General features: G+C 34.0%; 1 protein-coding gene across 8 annotated transcripts in view; it reads left to right on the top strand.

Moving 5' to 3' along the window:
• Window positions 1–18,481, top strand: part of LOC118187517 (mitogen-activated protein kinase kinase kinase kinase 5-like) — a 170,604-nt gene that overhangs the window by 14,316 nt on the left and 137,807 nt on the right. For all 8 annotated transcript variants that reach the window (XM_085809411.1, XM_085809413.1, XM_085809409.1 and 5 more), the window contains exon 2: window positions 15,038–15,095. In XM_085809411.1, coding sequence (XP_085665537.1) covers window positions 15,038–15,095 — 58 coding nt within the window. The remainder of the gene's footprint in view (window positions 1–15,037; window positions 15,096–18,481) is intronic.

The following is an 18,481-nucleotide window of genomic DNA, read 5'->3' as shown; positions in this document are numbered from 1 at the left end:
CAAACACGTCACACCCAAATCCCTGTAGGAGGTTTTTCGTCACATTTGCAATGTGTGGTCGTGCGTTGTCGTGAAGAAAAACACCTTTTGACAGCAATCCTCGTCGCTTATTCTGTATTGTGCGGCGCAATTTCCAAAGTGTCTCGCAATAAGCATCTGCTCTGATTGTTTGACCACGCGGTAAGAAATCAATGAATAAGATGCCTTTCCAGTCCCAGAACACTGTGCACATCATTTTTCGAGGTGTCAAGATTTGCTTCGGCTTAACCTTTGCTGGGGATGAAGTGTGCCTCCATTCCACTGATTGCCGCTTACTTTCAGGGGTGTCGTAAGAAACCCAAGTTTCATCTCCTGTGACTATCTGTGTCAGAAATTCTTCGCCGCTTTCAGCATAACGGGTCAAAAACTGAAGTGCACTACCCATCCGTTTTGTTTTGTGTTGCTCAGTAAGAATCTTTGGTACCCAACATGAGCAAAGTTTACGAAATTTCAGTTTTTCGGTAACAATTTCATGCATTAATGATCGGGAAATTTGGGGAAATTCCATAGCGAGAGCAGTAATCGTAAACCTTCGGTTTTCATGGATCTTGTCATCAATCGCTTGAATCGAACCCATCTTCTCACCATTGAATCACTCATCGCTTTTGGTCCGTAAACATCGCAAATTTGCCGATAAATTTCACTAGGTTTCACTTTCCTCACATTCAGAAAACGAATCACAGATCTGATTTCACAAGCGGCGGGATTTTCAATCAACACCAACATTGTAAACAAGCACAACAAAGCGTATGTGACTGACAGCGATTTCCAAATGGTGCACTTTTCTTCTCCTTGATACAGAGCGTCTACTGCGCATGTGTGGAACTGTGATCGCAGAGCTGCAGCGGAGATAAATTGAAACGGAACTTACTTTCTGGACGTGCCTCGTATATCTCAATTTAAAAGAGCAAATGGTTCTTGTTAAGCTTTCAAAAGACCATGCAGAGTTGCTTTTTGTACATCAATCACCTAGATAATGATATAAGCAAAATGTAAAATCTTTGTACAAGCTGCAAACATGATTTAAAGAAGAAATTGATAAAATACAGAGAAAAATTTTTAAGTTTTGCAATTTTAATTTTTACATAGTTTTTATCTGTGTCAAACTGCTTTGTATATTTCTATATTCAGTTTTGTTTTTCCACTTTTAATTTTTTTAATCCCAAGTAAGCCCCTATCTTGTTTTGGGCATGCATGCCAAAAATCATGTCTTGTTTAATTCTATGTAAATGCAGCAAGTTTGACCAATTTTAATGTTGATGTTCAACTGGGTTGATTTGCATTGAGCTATTTGTAAAAAGCTTTTATGATCATATAAAAATTTAGATTTCAAGTAGTATTAATTAATACACTGGCTACAAAAAGTTGAGCATGTAATGAAAATTAGCAATTTTACAAAAGCTTAGTTGAACTTGAGCGGCTAAGACTAGCGGTAGATGCAGATGATACGTTACTACCGTCAATCACAACTGTCTCTTCAGACATGCTAATAAGGCAATTGTTAAAGATGCCAGTACTCTGAAGGGTTTGAGAAGGTTCGTTTAAATGCTGATACAAAGTGTGTATAACTTTCATAGGATAATTTTTGATGATATTGTGTTCCTGTGGCTGGATGAAGGTTCCTATGGCAGGTAGTAAGTGCTGGCATATTGTCGGATGCATTGAAGCAAGACAATCAATCAGAGATGTTGCTGTTTACTTTGATCATTCAGTAAATTTTCTAACGTGAAAACAATTCCAAGTAAGTTGAATAGTTTTCAGGAGACCTTTGTGCGATCCTTTGTGTGTTCTTTTCTCTGACGCTGTCCAACAACTTCTTTAATCTTAAATTATGCTCTTTTTTATCTTTTTCCCAATGTACTAAGTCATCTATATACTATATTTGAACTCCTTCTGCATCACTAAAAATTTCAGAAAAACTTCTGGTGATGAATTTGATCCATATGGAACCTTAAAAAACAATAGCTGCTAAACGGAGTATTTTAATGTAGTAAATTCACAACTTGAATCTGATAGTTTAATTTGCCAGAATGCTTTGTTGGCATCTAAAAACTAAACACCTTTGCATTTAACATTTGAGATGAAATTTCTTCAAAGGTTGGTCTGTGATAATGTTCCCAGTATATTTTGGTTAAGGTGCTGAGGATCTAAACACACTTTTAAATTACCATCCTTTTTTCTTACTGCAACTAATGAATTCACAAATTCTGTAGGTGGATTAACTTTCTTTATGTACCATCTTTTTCCATTTTTGCCAGTTCCTTTTTTTTAATGGATTCAATAAACTCAGTGGAATTTTTCTACAGGGCTCTATTTTTAACAGGGTTCGTACGGTCCTTAAGAGTCCTTAAAAGTCCTTAGATTTTTTGGAATCGATTTTTGGTCCTTAAAAGTCCTTAATTTTGGCCAAAATTAGCAGAAGGTCCTTAATTTTAATCATCTGAAATTTCTATCTGTTTTTGTGACTGAAACATAAACATTTTGAAACTCATTTTTTCTAATAAAGAGCTCTTAAACAATTTTTCGCTTTTGGGGATGTCAATTCTTTTATTAAACGTTTCTAAATTTGGTGATTTTTAGATCAGTTTCTATAGAAAATTTTTAATTCCAAGATCTGAGAATTTTTCGACGATTTTTTTCTGAAACATTGTAACATTGATAAATTTCATTAAAATAATGGTAATATATTGAAATTATATTTAAAAAACAACATTAAAATAAAAAAATTATTTTTCGCTGTCGTATTATAAAGTTTCATTTTGGCCACTTATTATACAATAATTTGGATCTGAGAAATAAACAAGGTATAATGCTATAAAGCAAGATTTACAGCAAACAGCACTTAGCAAAAGCAAAATTAGCTATGCAATTAATTAAAAATGTCTTCTTTTTAATTTTTTCATAGCAAGTGTTTTTCTCATTTAATTGTCTTAGAATATTCAAAATTCTCAATATGCATCAGTTTTCTCTATAAAATTAATTTTACAGTTTTCTCTCCTTCCCCTCCCCCCAAGATATTTCTGGCCTTTTGCTGTTACAGAATTGGTAGGGATAATTTTTCTTTAGTATTTTAGACATTGCAGCTTGGAAAGTTTAGAAGGATTTGAAGGCAAGATTTTTAGACCCACGATTCTAGAAGATTCGAGAAATATGTGACAAAAGAAAAAATGTCTCCATGGTATCAACACGTAATGGATGTATTTAAAAGAAAGTTAGTGATGAATTTCTTGCTTTTTAGAGAACCTCTGGAAGAATGAAAACATATTTGAATGTTTTACTCCTGATACTAGAATCTTTTTCTTAACATGTTTATCTTTCCTTTATTTTCTCTACTTTTCACTTGGCACAAACATGGAAAACATCAAAAATGCTTCTAATCTTATCCCATGGGCAGGCATTATAGAAAGGGATTTTTTTTATTAATAAAGAAATTGAAAAACTTACAATTTAAAATATTCATCTAATATGTCTTAATGCATCATACACAGAGCATAGGCATTTTCCCAGCTGATGCAATCTCTATGGGTCCTAAATTCCGCTGCCTAGTGTCTTTTTAAATTCTGTTTCCAATGTCTGCTCTAAATTCTAAAAGTTTTGCCATTTCTAAATTTTGCTGTTCGGTGTGTCACTAAATTCTAAAAATTCTGAGACACCAGCTCTGTAACCGGCCTTTACCATATATATTTCATATTTCTTCAGAATGTTCATATTACTAAAGAAATAAAATTAGCCACTTTTTTTTTATACATTCTAAATTCATTTAATGTTTTTTAGAATAACACAAATCCTTAATTAAATCCAAAAATCCTAAAATGAAAAGGAAACATGTTGTAGAAAGAAATGAATACATAAAGAAAATTATTCTTCAAAAATATGTGCAATTATTATTATGTAAATTACCCAAAGGTTTATGATTTCAGCCTTTACTATAATGTGTGGTGATGGCGATAAGGAGCGCGCCTTGCACCCTCCGATAAGTGTGGCAACCCTAGAGGAGAAATTTCTTACGAGTAGCGAGCAGAGCGAAACAGGCAGGCTGTCGGGGAGTATGCGCGATGTTCCTAAATAAAGTTTAATTTTTATTGTGCACTATGTCTCGTTAGTATTTATATTAATGCAGTAAGAACATAATCTGTGATATGGAATTCGAGGATTGGTGGTAAAACATAACCGGAAATCTCCATAATGGTAACCTGGACTGTGTTAAATCGTATGAACAGTTCTCAAACACTTTCGGTTTTGACTACAAGCCATCACTCAAGATCTCCAAACCAGAAGTAATGGATTACATCGGTTTTCATCCTCCGGATCACAGATGAGTAGTAATTATAGATCATTTTATAATTCTGTTTTTTACTTATCATTTAATTTCATTTTCTTTAGTTAAATTTTTGCTTTTATTTTGGCTTAAAAACCTTGCACAATGTCTGATGTTCATGCCGTCCAAATTCCGGTTTATAACCGATCAGACCCATCTTTATGGTTTATTATGTGTGAAAGTACTTTTCCTCTTGCCACCCACAAACCTATCACAGAATCCATTACTAAATATAATTATGTAGTTTCTCATCTTCCTCCAGATATCGCATCACTAGTACGGGATTTACTTATGAAACCAGACCCTATTGATCCATATGCAAAGCTTAAAACTGAGTTAATAAATCGTTCAGGAGAATCTTCTCAGCAAGAAATTCGCCAATTATTATCTGGAGAAGAATTAGGTTCTCGAAAACCTTCCGATTTGCTTAGAAATATGAAACGTCGAGCAGAATCTTTAAATGTTCCTGATAACTTAATGTTAGAATTATTCCTTCAACGTTTGCCTTCGACTGTTCAGTCTATTTTGGCAGCGGTTTCCAATTTAACTGTAGATAAAGCTGCAGAAATTGCCGACAGAATTTTAGAAGTAAATCCAACCCCAGGGACTTGTGCCGTTTCTCGCACAGTCGATCAGTCTCTTGAGGATAAATTATTTAAACAAATAGAAAAATTAAACAAACGTATTGATCGCATTTCTCTTTCTCGTGGTCGCTCGCCAAACCGCGGAGATCGCAATAGGGAAAGAAGCAATTCCAAAAGGAGAGATTATTCTGTTTGCTGGTATCATAGACGTTTTGGGAAAAAGTGTAGAGATGACAAATGTACAAAACCTTGTTCATGGCAGGGAAACGAAACCAGCAAAGAATAGAGGCGACTTATTCTTTGCCTCAAGTTTCACGTCGCCTGTTCGTTCGTGACCGTAGAACAAACCTTTCATTCTTGGTCGATACCGGCTCTGACGTGTCCTTACTTCCAGCAAATAATTCTCAAAAACGGAATTCGTCCCAACAAGCACTTTTCGCTGCTAATTCTTCTACTATTCATGTTTATGGTCAAAAAACACTTTCTTTGGATTTCAAATTAAGACGACAGTTTACATGGACTTTTCTTATAGCAAATGTTAGTACACCCATTCTTGGAGCAGATTTTCTCCATTTCTTTGAATTGGTGCCTGATCTCAGAAACAAATGTCTCAAAGATTTAAAAACGCATTTTAAAACCGTCGGTTGCGTGAAAAATGCAAGCATTTATTCAGTAAAAACTGTATTTAATGATACACCATATCACAAAATTTTAAAAGAATTTCCTTCAGTTACTAGATTACCAGATCCTAACCAACCTGTTAAACATAACACCGTTCATTATATCATAACTAAAGGTCCACCTGTGGTTGCAAAACCTCGTCTGTTAGCTCCAGATTGCTTAAAAATAGCAAAACAAGAATTTCAAACTATGATGCAATTGGGGCATTTGAGACCTTCGAGCAGCAATTATGCATCCCCACTTCACATGGTTCCAAAAAAGGGAAGTCTGGAATGGAGACCTGTAGGAGATTATCGAGCATTGAACGCTCAAACGATAAAAGACAAATACCCTATTCCATGCTTAGCCGATTTTACTGCTGCATTGCACGGTACTAAAATTTTTAGTCGTGTCGACCTGATTAAGGCATACCATCAAATACCAATTAACCCAGCCGACATCCACAAAACCGCCATATGCACACCATTCGGTTTATTCGAAAGTATCCGTATGCAACTCGGCTTATGCAATGCATCTGCGACTTTTCAACGTTTTATAGATGAAGTCACGCGGGATTTAGAAGGCGTTTACGCTTTTGTCGATGACTTGCTCATAGCCTCTAAAGATTCTGAGGAACATTGCAGGCATTTGAAAGCTTTATTTTCCAAACTTCAGGAATATGGACTTTGCATAAATGTTTCAAAATGCACCTTTGGTCAAACATCTATTGATTTCTTAGGTTTTCACCTTAGTGAAAACGGAATTGAGCCTCTTCCTGACAAAGTCAAATGTATTTTAGATTTTCCTCAACCTACCACTCTCACTCAGCTTCGCCGATTTTTAGGCATGTTTAACTTTTACAGATGTTTCATACCTAAAGCAGCACATATTCTTTCTCCTTTAATAAAATTGTTAGAAGGCTATATTAATAAAAAGAAATCTCGTTCTCGTGTTCAGGATTCATCCCCACAATTAAATTGGAACGAGAATGCTGAACAAGCCTTTATTGCTGCCAAAAATGCCATTGCTCAGGCTACCCTTTTGAGACACCCTATTCCCGGAGCCCAGCTAAGCATCTGGGTAGATGCCTCAGACGTCGCAATCGGCGGCACACTTATGCAGTTGTCTCAACAAACATGGGAACCTATAGCATTTTTCTCTATGAAACTCAGTAAAAGTCAACAGAAATGGTCCGCGTACGATAGGGAATTATTTTCTATTTATTCTGCAATTAAGAAATTCCGACACATGTTAGAGGGCAGAAATTTTATAATTTATACGGATCAAAAACCGTTAATATACGCTTTTAAACAGAACCCTCATAAATGTTCTCCTCGACAATTGCGACATTTAGATTTTATTTCTCAGTACTCTACTGATATTAGGCATGTGCAAGGTTCAAAAAACGTCGTTGCTGACGCTCTTTCAAGAATCGAAATTGATTCCATAACAAAATCTCCATTTTTGGATTTTAAAAAATTTTCGGAAGCTCAACGGCATGATCCGGAGGTACAAGACCTTCTCAAAAACAACACATCATCTTTGAAACTGGAATTTAAACCGTGCCAATATTCTGATGGTAATATTCTTTGTGACATATCAACAGACATTCCTCGTCCATTTGTTCCGAATTCCTTTCGCAGACTCATCTTTAATCATCTGCATAATCTGTCACATCCAGGAATTGCAGCTACTACGAAGCTTATTTGTTCTCGTTATGTATGGCCTGATATGAAACGTCATATCAAAAATTGGGTGAAATCCTGTGAATCTTGCCAAAAATCGAAAATTACTAGGCATACTAAAGCACCACTGGGCACATTCTCTCTTCCTGATGCACGTTTTTCAGAAATCCATATGGATATCGTCGGACCGTTACCTCCATCAGAAGGCAATGTGTACCTTTTGACTCTAATAGATAGATTCTCCAGATGGCCTGAAGCCATTCCCATCCCGGATATGAAAACGGAAACCATTTGCAGAGCCATCTTCAACTGTTGGATATCTCGTTTTGGCTGCCCATCGATCATAACAACAGACCAAGGTTCTCAAATGAGATCCGCACTTTTTGCAGAATTCACGCGCATTTTGGGTACGAACAGAATCACAACAACAGCCTATCATCCAATGTCCAACGGCATTGTTGAACGATTTCATCGACATTTAAAATCTTCTCTCAAGGCTCACGAGACCAATAACTGGACTGAAACACTACCAGTTGTTATGCTTGGTATTCGGACAGCCGTAAAGGAAGATCTACAGTCATCTTGTGCTGAACTGGTGTACGGCACAACTCTCAAGCTGCCTAGTGATATGATAACGTCATCTAAGATATCTCCGTATGACACACAATTTATCACGAATCTTAGGCATAGAATGCAACAATTGAATCCAATAGCAACATCTGCACATTGCCAAGAAAAATGTTACGTAAGTGCTACCTTAAAGTCGTGTACGCATGTATACTTACGTGTCGATCAAGTAAAGCCACCTCTGTGCCAACCATACACAGGTCCGCATAAAGTCTTTTCTAGAACGGACAAAACTTTCACAATTGATGTTAACGGTCTGAAATCTACTGTGTCTATAGACCGTGTGAAACCAGCCTATTTGCTTTCGGACTCTAATTTGCCTGAACTGAAAACAAGTAAAGACTTAAAGACAGTTCAGCAGAATAAATCTGCAAACGAACTCTCTAAGACACAAACTGTCACCAGATCGGGAAGACATGTTCACTTCCCTAAGAAACTTGCTTCTTACATAACAATTTAAAACATTTTTTTAAAATTCATATCTTAACATATTTCTTGTTATTTCATGTTTATTATATGTGTCAATACCTTGTTATATATTGAATTTCATTTTGATCTATTCTAATTTTGTAATCATGTAAAAATACCCGACAGTACGGATACTCTGAGATAATTTCATAACCTATGTCGTTCCTTTGAATAGTCATTAAAGGAACTGGGGGGAAACTCTGTGGTGATGGCGATAAGGAGCGTGCCTTGCGCCCTCCGATAAGTGTGGCAACCCTAGAGGAGAAATTTCTTACGAGTAGCGAGCAGAGCGAAACAGGCAGGCTGTCGGGGAGTATGCGCGATGTTCCTAAATAAAGTTTAATTTTTATTGTGCACTATGTCTCGTTAGTATTTATATTAATGCAGTAAGAACATAATCTGTGATATGGAATTCGAGGATTGGTGGTAAAACATAACCGGAAATCTCCATAAATGTTCCCTTTCTATTTCTTCTTATGATAGAGTTACTGAGCCAGATTAAATTAAAATTAAATTGTATAATCTTTGACCACTAGTCCACATTTTTAGTTTGAATTTGACTGTTCTTGTTTAATTACATCACCGTGAGCTGTAGTTGATTTTGTTAGCATTAGAACATGTCTTTATGTTCTAAGAGGCTTATTTAAGCCTTTGTCTGATATTGTAGTTACTTTCAGACATAGTGATAATTTGCTTCATGTCTGTTGGGGGTTTTGGACTATTTAACTTTTACCAGATCAAGTAAACCCTCATAGGTACATTGTGGAGAGGTTGACAAGTTAGGAGATAAAGCATGCAGAAACTAGCGAGAGAATTGGTTTGCATATTGAGATAAATCTCTAATTGTTAGAAAAGAATCTTAAAGAGAAGGAAATCGATATAAAATAGCCAAAATGTTTGGGAAGGCTTCAAATTAAAATGACAGATAAATATTTTGTTCAGTTTTCTTGTAGCTTTTAATGTGTAATTATCCTAATATCATTTAAGAATCAATGTCATAAATTACATGTATTTTAAACAATGAAATTTGATTAGATTTTGATTTTAATAGGGATTTTCTAACAAATATTATTAAAAAATAAAATTTAGTAGTGGCCATGTAAATCCTGACTAAGATTATCTAATAACCTAATTTAATTATTTATAACTAATTGCATACCCTTAAAAATTATCTCTGCATATTAAAGCAAGTTATTTATTGCCTTTCATTAATCCTCACCATGGTCACAAGATAAAACACAAAAAATTGAAGTATTTCTTTTCTTTGCATCTAGTGAGACTATACAACTTTTTCTTTGCATCTAGTGAGACTATACAACTTTTTCTTTGCATCTAGTGAGACTTAAAATAATACAAAACAACTTATCACCTCTAGTGCTTTAGTGGCGTATTGAAACCTTAAAGTATATTAACTGGGTTACAACCCCTGGAACTCTACACGAAGCTACGACACTAACTACATCAAACAAAGCCCAAACTGTGCCCACATCAGGTTTTGTTCTAATCAGCATGTCTCTCTCTAGACAAGCAGTAGCTCTGACAACATTCAGTCTTTTGTTATGAATCATGCTGATTATGCTTACTTCTCATTTTAACCTATGACGCTTGACATAAAATCTACAAACTACAAGAATCACACAGCATCCCATTTGCATCTGCTCCAACAGCCAATCATCTCTCCATGTCATCCTGAATCACCGCCACTCATCACCAGTAATTACAGGTATACAGAGTCAACTTTACCACAGCAGATATAGCAGTATTCAACTAACCACAGTCAAGGCGCACGAGGGCACAGAGGGCAACGAGGGTGCAGATGTCCTGGCAAAGGAAGCTGCCAACGCACCCGACGTCCATTGAAAGAATATCCCAGTTCCGCCGTCTCATTTAAAACCAATATTGCATCAAGCAGTCCTCAAGAGAGTGGCAACATGAATGGAACACAAGTGAAACAGGTCGCCGTACCTATATCTTTCTTCCAAAAGTGTCAACGGCCTGTCTCATTGCAACCCCATAACTCACAAGACATATCACTGGACACGGCCCTTTCCCTTCATATTACTTCAGACACCATATCTCCAACACAGACACCTGCATCTGCGGCTGAGAAGGAGCACCTGATCATTACATCTTCCACTGCCCACTGACAACCTTAACTCATATTAAGCATCCCACAATAATAACTGAGGCCTTCCAGCATTACATTATCATCATTAAGCCAACAAAAACACAAATCTGCAAAACCATCAATGCATTAGCCTCCATGGGCCAAGATGTGTGCCAGCCACATTAAACCCTTGCCAGCTTCCCAGTAACAAGAACATGATCTACATGAGCAACCAAAGAGTATTGACTTCAAATATTTTAGGTTCCATGAAATTGTCACAAGCAATGTGCAATGCCTGCACTCCACTAATGCGCAAACTGTGAAACTGCAGAGAGTGTAAATGTTCATCCTCATGTACTACAACTGCTGCCAGCTGCATCCTCCTGTGCACGTTCGTAAACAGAGACCTGAAGCAACTGTATACTATGTGCAAATTATGAACAACACATGCAAACAGCGAATTATTTGCGACTACACACATGTGCAAACTGTTTAGCTGTATGAACTACACAACCATGGACAACCTTATGTGCAAACGCTTGTGTAATCTATGCCCTACGAACTCGTAGCACAGAACTCAACATACTGTGCACCGCATGCCACCTGAGGTCATTATCCTAGCAATTTAGCTCAAGACATGCCTTAATTATATTTTTTTGCATGTTTTAATTCTTGCTCTTGCAGCCTCCTTTTTTTTTTTTTTTTTTTTAAATTCTGCAACATTTTTGTTTCCTTGCCATATCTGTTCAGTCAAAGTCTCTCCAGATCTGTAAAACAAAACATGAGCCCACTTGTTTGGCCATGTACAGCCTTTTTCATGTCTCAATAAACTCCTGAAGCAGCCTCTTGGGGCTCCAGGGAGTTCTTGCTGCTAGATAAAGGAGGGCAGGGATATACGCCTGTTTACCTATGTTGGACACCAGGTGCCCCTGTCCTCCAAAACCTGTAACCTATTAGAGCGAGCTATTGTCTTTCATTAATAGTCACTGTGGTCACAAGATAAAACACAAAAATGTAAAAATTTAAGTAAATCTTATTCTTTTCATCTAGTGAGACTTAAAATAATACAAAAAAACTTACTAACTGCATCAAACAGAGCCTAACTAACTTTCAACACTTGCCAACCGTGCCTACATCAGGCCTTTCAGGTTTGTTCTAATCAGCAGGTCTCTATCTAGACAAGCAGCAGTGGTGACAACATTCAGTCTTTTGTTACGAATCATGCTGCTTATGATCTTACTTCTCATTTTAACCTATGCCGCTTGACATAAAATCTACATGCTATTTACTAAACCTCTAGACTGACCAAGTATGTGACAAAATGAGACGTAAAAAAAATCAACATAAAGCTAGTAAAACATAAATGTCACTTATCATCTTTCAAATATGTTCAACTATTATAAGTGTAAAATCTTTAATGCTACTTGATAAATTGCATAAAGTTTATTTTATTGTCTAACTTATTAATAATTATGTTAATTAATTCATGTTTAGTAATAATGCATACTACTTGCGGATCTATTTTATTTTTAGGATGGTATTACAAAAGTGAATTTTAGGCATAGATAATATTTTTAATTGAATTTATTGAGTTCTCATCTGCTCATAGGTCCTTAATTTTTTTCTTTAATGGTCCTTAAAATTCCTTAAAAGTACTGAATTTCCATGTGCAGAAATGTGTACGAACCCTGTTTTACCAACAGTGTCTGGTTTTAATTTAATGTGATAGGTATATCCAGCTAAATTCCCAGTTCGTTTAAATAAATCTTGATATCCTTTTAAAAATTCTGGCAACTTTTCATTAGACTCAGGATTTACTGTACAAATCCTTTGTACTAGGTTTAATTTTTGCAATGTAGGTAAACCTAAAATAGCTGGGACAGTTTATCACATGCTACTACTTGAAATTCTACTTCATCTTTATCACCTTTAGATGTCTCACATACGAACTTAGTTTTCCATCTACATCAATTTTAGAACCATTGTGATTATTTAAAGTGACTTTTGACTCAGTCAAATGTTTATCTCTTAAATTTAATTGTTTAAATTTAGGCAACTTATTACACTGAGTACCCGTATCCAACTTAACAAATAAATATTTAGATATGTTAACTTTTAGTCTTTCAAACCATTCTGTTTTATTTTTAGAAACTGGATTTTTATCTTTTACTGATATTCATTACCATTATAATGTAACTCGTGGTCTAAATTATTCTGTACAACATTAAAATTTTTATAAGGGCACATTTTAGAAAAGTGGTTTTTCTTTTTACAGTATAAGCAAATCTTATTATAAACAGGACAACTGTATAACTTATGAAAAGTTCCACATTTTCTACATGGTTTTGGATTATTATACTTATCTCCTTGGTAGTTTGAAGATGATTTAATAATTTGTTGATTTTGTTTAATATGGTATTTTGTCTTACACAACTGACTTTTTTCTTCTGAAGCTAGAATTTTATTCTGATTGATCATTTCTATTTTCTTTTCTTTTAAAATTTTCAGCTGAAGTTCTGCTAATTCAGAAGTTTTACACATTTTAATCCATTTTTCCAATGTTAACTTATCTTAATAACCTATCTTTAAGATTTTTACTTAAAATTCCACCTATTATTCTATCTCTTATTAAAATTATATTTTAATTCTGCAAATCCACTGGTGTACTACTTAATTTCTTTAAATCTGTTAAAAAATCATCAAACAATTGGCCTATATGTTGTCTTTGGTGTTGGTGTTGGTGTATTTAATTATGGCAAAGCACACTAGGGCTATCTGCCTAAGAGGAGGGATGCCTTTCATTGAGGACTTTCTAAGGGAAACTGGCTCGTATACATGTTACACGTGGGGAAAACCACGAAAACACCCATGCAGCCAGCCCGTTCGCGGGATTCGAACCTCGGACCGAACTACCAGTGTTCAGCGACTTTACCGCTCAGCCGCTGGTGGGCCCATATGTTGTGTTTGACAGAAAAATATATGTCTGTTAGCACTTTCATTTGCTTTTGGTATGCAATAGTTTTCGAAAGCTTCAATTACTTTGTTAACATCCTTCTTATGTTCTTCACTTAATTAAAAGTATTAAACTTTTCAAGTGCTTTTTCACCAATAATATGCAATAAAATAGCTACTTTAATTTCAGGTGATTTAGTAATACCTCCAGATTCTAACATGTAGATCTGGAATTTTGTTTCCATTTGTTCCAATTTTCTCTTAAATTTCTTTCAAAATTTATTTTATTTGGTGGCTTTAATCCACCCATATTTAATTAAAATCTTCAAATAATTTATATATACATATTTTAGCCACTTCAAATAAAAATAAACAACCCACTTACCAGCGATGAGAGTTTTGATTTCATCGTAAACAACTTCCCATCATATTTCAAAATTTAGAATATCTTTAAAGTTGTTCACAAGTGATGATGCAGCATGGTTCTTTAAAAAAGATTTTCATTTTCTTTAAATCTACTACTGGCTGCGTCATGTATCCTTTTTATATGTTGGATAAAATGATGATTATGAGATCTACAAAAACATCGTTTATTCTACATTGCTACTTCAATAGTCTATATCACAGTTATCATTAATAATAATAATAAATACAGTTATACATATAACATCAAGTATTTGTGTTCCACTAACCATCCAATCCAGAGATGCAAGATAAAGTGGTATCATCAACATCACAAAGGAACTGTCTCAGATTGGTGAGATACCCTGTTCATAGAAGAGGCGAGATTTGCCCTAGAATCAGATAAGCGTGTAAGGGTCCGGAGAGAATGAGAAATACAGAATCTTGTCCAGAACATCATGCATTCATAGGTGGCATCAGCATGGTGTGGCCTGCAATTACAGTGGGATGTCACACACAGCTGCACATACTTAAAAGCATTTTGTGATGGTACACAGTATCAGGATGAAGTCCTAAAACTCCATTGTGAGACTCTGTTACTGTTGTCCTGCTTATGCATGATAATGCTATTTCAGTTGAGCCAGCATTGATAATGAGTACCTGGAGGGAGAGAGGACATTTTTCTTACTCATAATTTTAAAGCATCTCAGCCTAGTTGTAACCTCATTAAAAATCATTGGGATGCCGTCGGACATGTTATTTCTGAATGTTTACTTCATTCTAATGAAGGAATGGTCATTGCTATCATCTGGGATGTTTGATTGCCTAGTAGACAGTGTGGGTAATTGCTGTAAAATGTGTGTGGTCTGGAGTGGTCACATACCTTGTTAATGAAAGTTTTATTTGTTTGCATTTAGCTGTAAAAATCAAATTTTTTACCCATATGCAACATCATTCTATAGTTTATGAAAATTAAATATTGTTTTCATCTTTATACAGAATGGTGGTTTTCTTTCACGTGAAATATGGTGTTTATCAGAGCATTACTGTTTTATTTTTGTTGATTTTACCTTCATGTGCTTAACTTTTGTAAGCCAGCATATATATTTAGTAATTATTGAGTAAAATATGTAAATTATTTTCTTTTGGTCAAATTCAAGTTTTTTATTTATTATTTTTTAATCTTTATTTCTAGGCAAGGAGGATTAGTACTGGAGAGCTATCTGCAGTGAAAGTCATTAAATTGGAACCTGGTCAGTATATGTGCATGCATAAATACATTAATTCTTTTTTTATTATTTCCTTATTTTTTTTCATTTATTGAGTAGGACTGAATATATATATATATATGTTGCAATTTGTTTTCTTGAAGTCTGCTTTAATCTATTTTTCATTATTTTATTGTAGTTTTGTATTTTTTCTATTCTTTCCCATCTCTGTATTATTCGACACATTCTTTTTTAAGATGTAATGTTTTGTTTGCTTGTTATTCTTTGTGTTTGTTTTTATGTTATTTCATTATTGTGTGTTTAATGATATGCTGGTTTTTCTGTTCCATTTATAATAAATGTTCAGGAAATTCTTTTTCTGCAATTTAATTGTCTTACATAGTGCTGTTCGAAAACTATTTTTTTTCAACTGAAAAACTATCAAATTTTTTCAAAATTTTTTAAAATTATAGTGTATATTATAGGGTATTTAATAAAGCGGCTCACCAGTGGCTGAGTGGTAAAAATGTTGAACATGTTTGGTAGTTTGACCCAGTTTCAAATCTCAGTGGATGGGCTAGCTACATGGGTATTTTCATATGTTATGTTGATATGAGACTATTTCTTCGAGAAGGTCCTCCATGAAGACAATCCTTCTTTTAAGCAAATAGCCATCACGTGCTTTACTATAATCAACGGAACCAAACCTGTTCATTGAAGCATTTACTCATGGTGGCTATTAATAAATGTATTTATGTTTTGGAGTAGAGTTTGAGGAGTTTTTTTTTCTTATTACAGGTAATGTACCATGTTATATGACTAAGACAAAAATATTAACATAAGGAAATGAAGAGAATATAAGAAGTCATATACCAGTTACTGATAGTGCTCTAATTGAGTTAATCAAAAATGAAAGAAGTGAATGAAGATATTTCTGATTTAGTTACATAATGCATTCAGTAATATTTCTGAGGAAAATGAAATTAAGAAATAGATATTTTCAGTATGAAATTTTAAGAGTCAAAGAAAAACAAATTAACACCTTGAGCTAACGATAGTTCTTTCATAAGTCATTTTTGTTTACCCGATTTTAATTTGAAGTATTATTTTATTATGTAGTAATGAAAGTTTCCTTTATTTAGATAGCAATTTCCACCCTTTTTCCTATGACCTGGTCTTTTTAATATTCCTGCTTCATGACTCACTACGACTTGTTAGATAAGCAGAAGTACTGCAGGAGGATAATTTAATGATAGCCTTGGGAGAGTAGATATAATGATTGCTAGAATATGTAAAAATTTGTAATCTCCAAAAAGAGTATTTATTAAGGGCTTAAAGGTATATTATCCATTGCCTTCAGAGCTTCAAAGTTTAAAAATTTTGAAATTGCAGGGTAGCCAATGAAAGACAGTGTCTTTCAGAGATGCGTGCTCACACCTAAGATTAATTTTCATAGCCAAAGCTTTGGAGTGGTTATGATCGATTTGCCCTGGTATTACTTCACCTAGCTGTGTCACTAATGGCAGGTAAAATAAAAAAACAAGGTATTTTACTGTTCATGGGGATTTATTTATTTATTTATTTATTTATTATTATAATAAAGTATTTTCTCTTACAAAATGGTTAAAAAATCAAATTAAATCAAAATTACTTTTTAATGAGAAGTTGATTATTGTTAAGTAAAAATTTCAGATTAAATTGATAAAATGGTAATTTACTATTTAAATCTGGTTCAACTTCTAATGTGTTTTTATTTATGGTTTAAGAAAACCTGTATTGAAAAGCCTGTTTCATATTTATAGACTACAACAAAAAACATTAGAAGTTTTATTACTTTTTTTTTTGCTAAAACTACATATTCCTGGCAACAAGATGGTGAAAAATCCATCATTAATATTTTTTTGAGTGCTGTATCATGGGACTATTCAATTGCAGATCATAATTTAAGTCTGGCAACTTAGATTTTTCATAAGAGGTTTTCTTATCCATATTTTATTGCTATTGTCTGGGGAAAAGATTTTAAAAGATTTCCTGCAGTTTTAGTTGATTTCCTTGATAGGCATTGAAAACTTATCTAGCATGGAACTTGTTTCATACTCTTTTACATTTGTTAAAGTTTTTCTGTCTTCCACATGACTGGATTAGAAATTTTCTTTATATCAGTCTCTTTTTCCCTTGCATTATAATGAAATTGGTACTTTGTACTATCAAATAAATAATTATTCAGAAAAGTAAGAAATGACACAAAGGGATGCTATCTGGATTAACTAATGAGATACATTCCGGTGACATCGGAGGTCATGTGATGTAAGAACTGCTAATGTAAACAAACAAGCTTGTGCTGTGGTAGATGTGTTGAAAATTCGGAAATTTTGTTTACTTTTAATAAGTTATGAAATTTGCATTTCATCTTTAATTATTATTTCATCCATTAATTAATTGTTCATTCATTTGGTTTGTATAATTATGCTAACTCATATGTTATTGTTATCTTCATGATACTCTTTTACTCTCTACTTTACCATGTTTTGATTGTTAATATTTATTTATGAATTCTTTCCTTGCTCTGATAATTAATTCATTTATAAAAAATGTAAAAATAAATACATTAAATCATGTTTACATAGAGTGCTCTTCTACAGTGAAAGGAAAGTTACTATAAATATTTTTAAGTCATAATTTTATCAGCTTAACAAGCAGAACGGTAAATATTAATAGTTGATTTTTAAAAATCGTAATATTCAAATTTCCGGAGCACTGTAAATGCAGTTGGCCCGTAAATCATGTAAGAATAACGATGCCAATGTTCTTCACAGTTCAAAATTAATATATAATTTTATACAATTTAAAATTTAATTTTTAGCAACTGACTATTATCCTATTGATAGTGTTGCGTGCGTACGGGTTCATTTGGAATTGAATGCACAAGTCCGATGAAAAATGAACAAAAATTTATTATCATCACAAGAAATATGCTTAAATTTCCTCAAATATTCATGCAGTATTACAAAATCTCACAGTAGTTATCTTTTAACTACTCAAACATTCATAAGAACTTAATTCAACACAGCTAAGGAAAGCTAATCCGCGAATTCGCTACAGTCAACAAGAGCAGTTTTCTAAACAACAAAAAACTACGTAGGTACAACGAACTGAGAGGTTTTCCTCGTGTTATAAGATTTTAAAATCGCACGAGAGAATTTTCTAGTACTTTCTCGAAATCAAAAGAGATATATATTAAATGTTAAATGCACACGCTCTTGTATTTTTAATTTTCCAGCTTAGCTTTCCTTTAATATTCGTCACGCGCTGCACTGCATGGGGAATAAAACAATTTAATTTATAATTTAACTAACATTAGCTATTTAAATACCAAATCCGTAACAATAGTATGAACTGCAAATTAACATATTTTGTATACTATAATGTAA

This window comes from Stegodyphus dumicola, chromosome X2 (genome assembly GCF_044657685.1).
Source record: "Stegodyphus dumicola isolate Sdum_Otavi_A_Nest chromosome X2, ASM4465768v1".
NCBI lineage: Eukaryota > Metazoa > Arthropoda > Arachnida > Araneae > Eresidae > Stegodyphus > Stegodyphus dumicola.
Note: the sequence above shows the minus strand (reverse complement) of the source record. Positions and strands in the feature narration are given on the sequence as shown.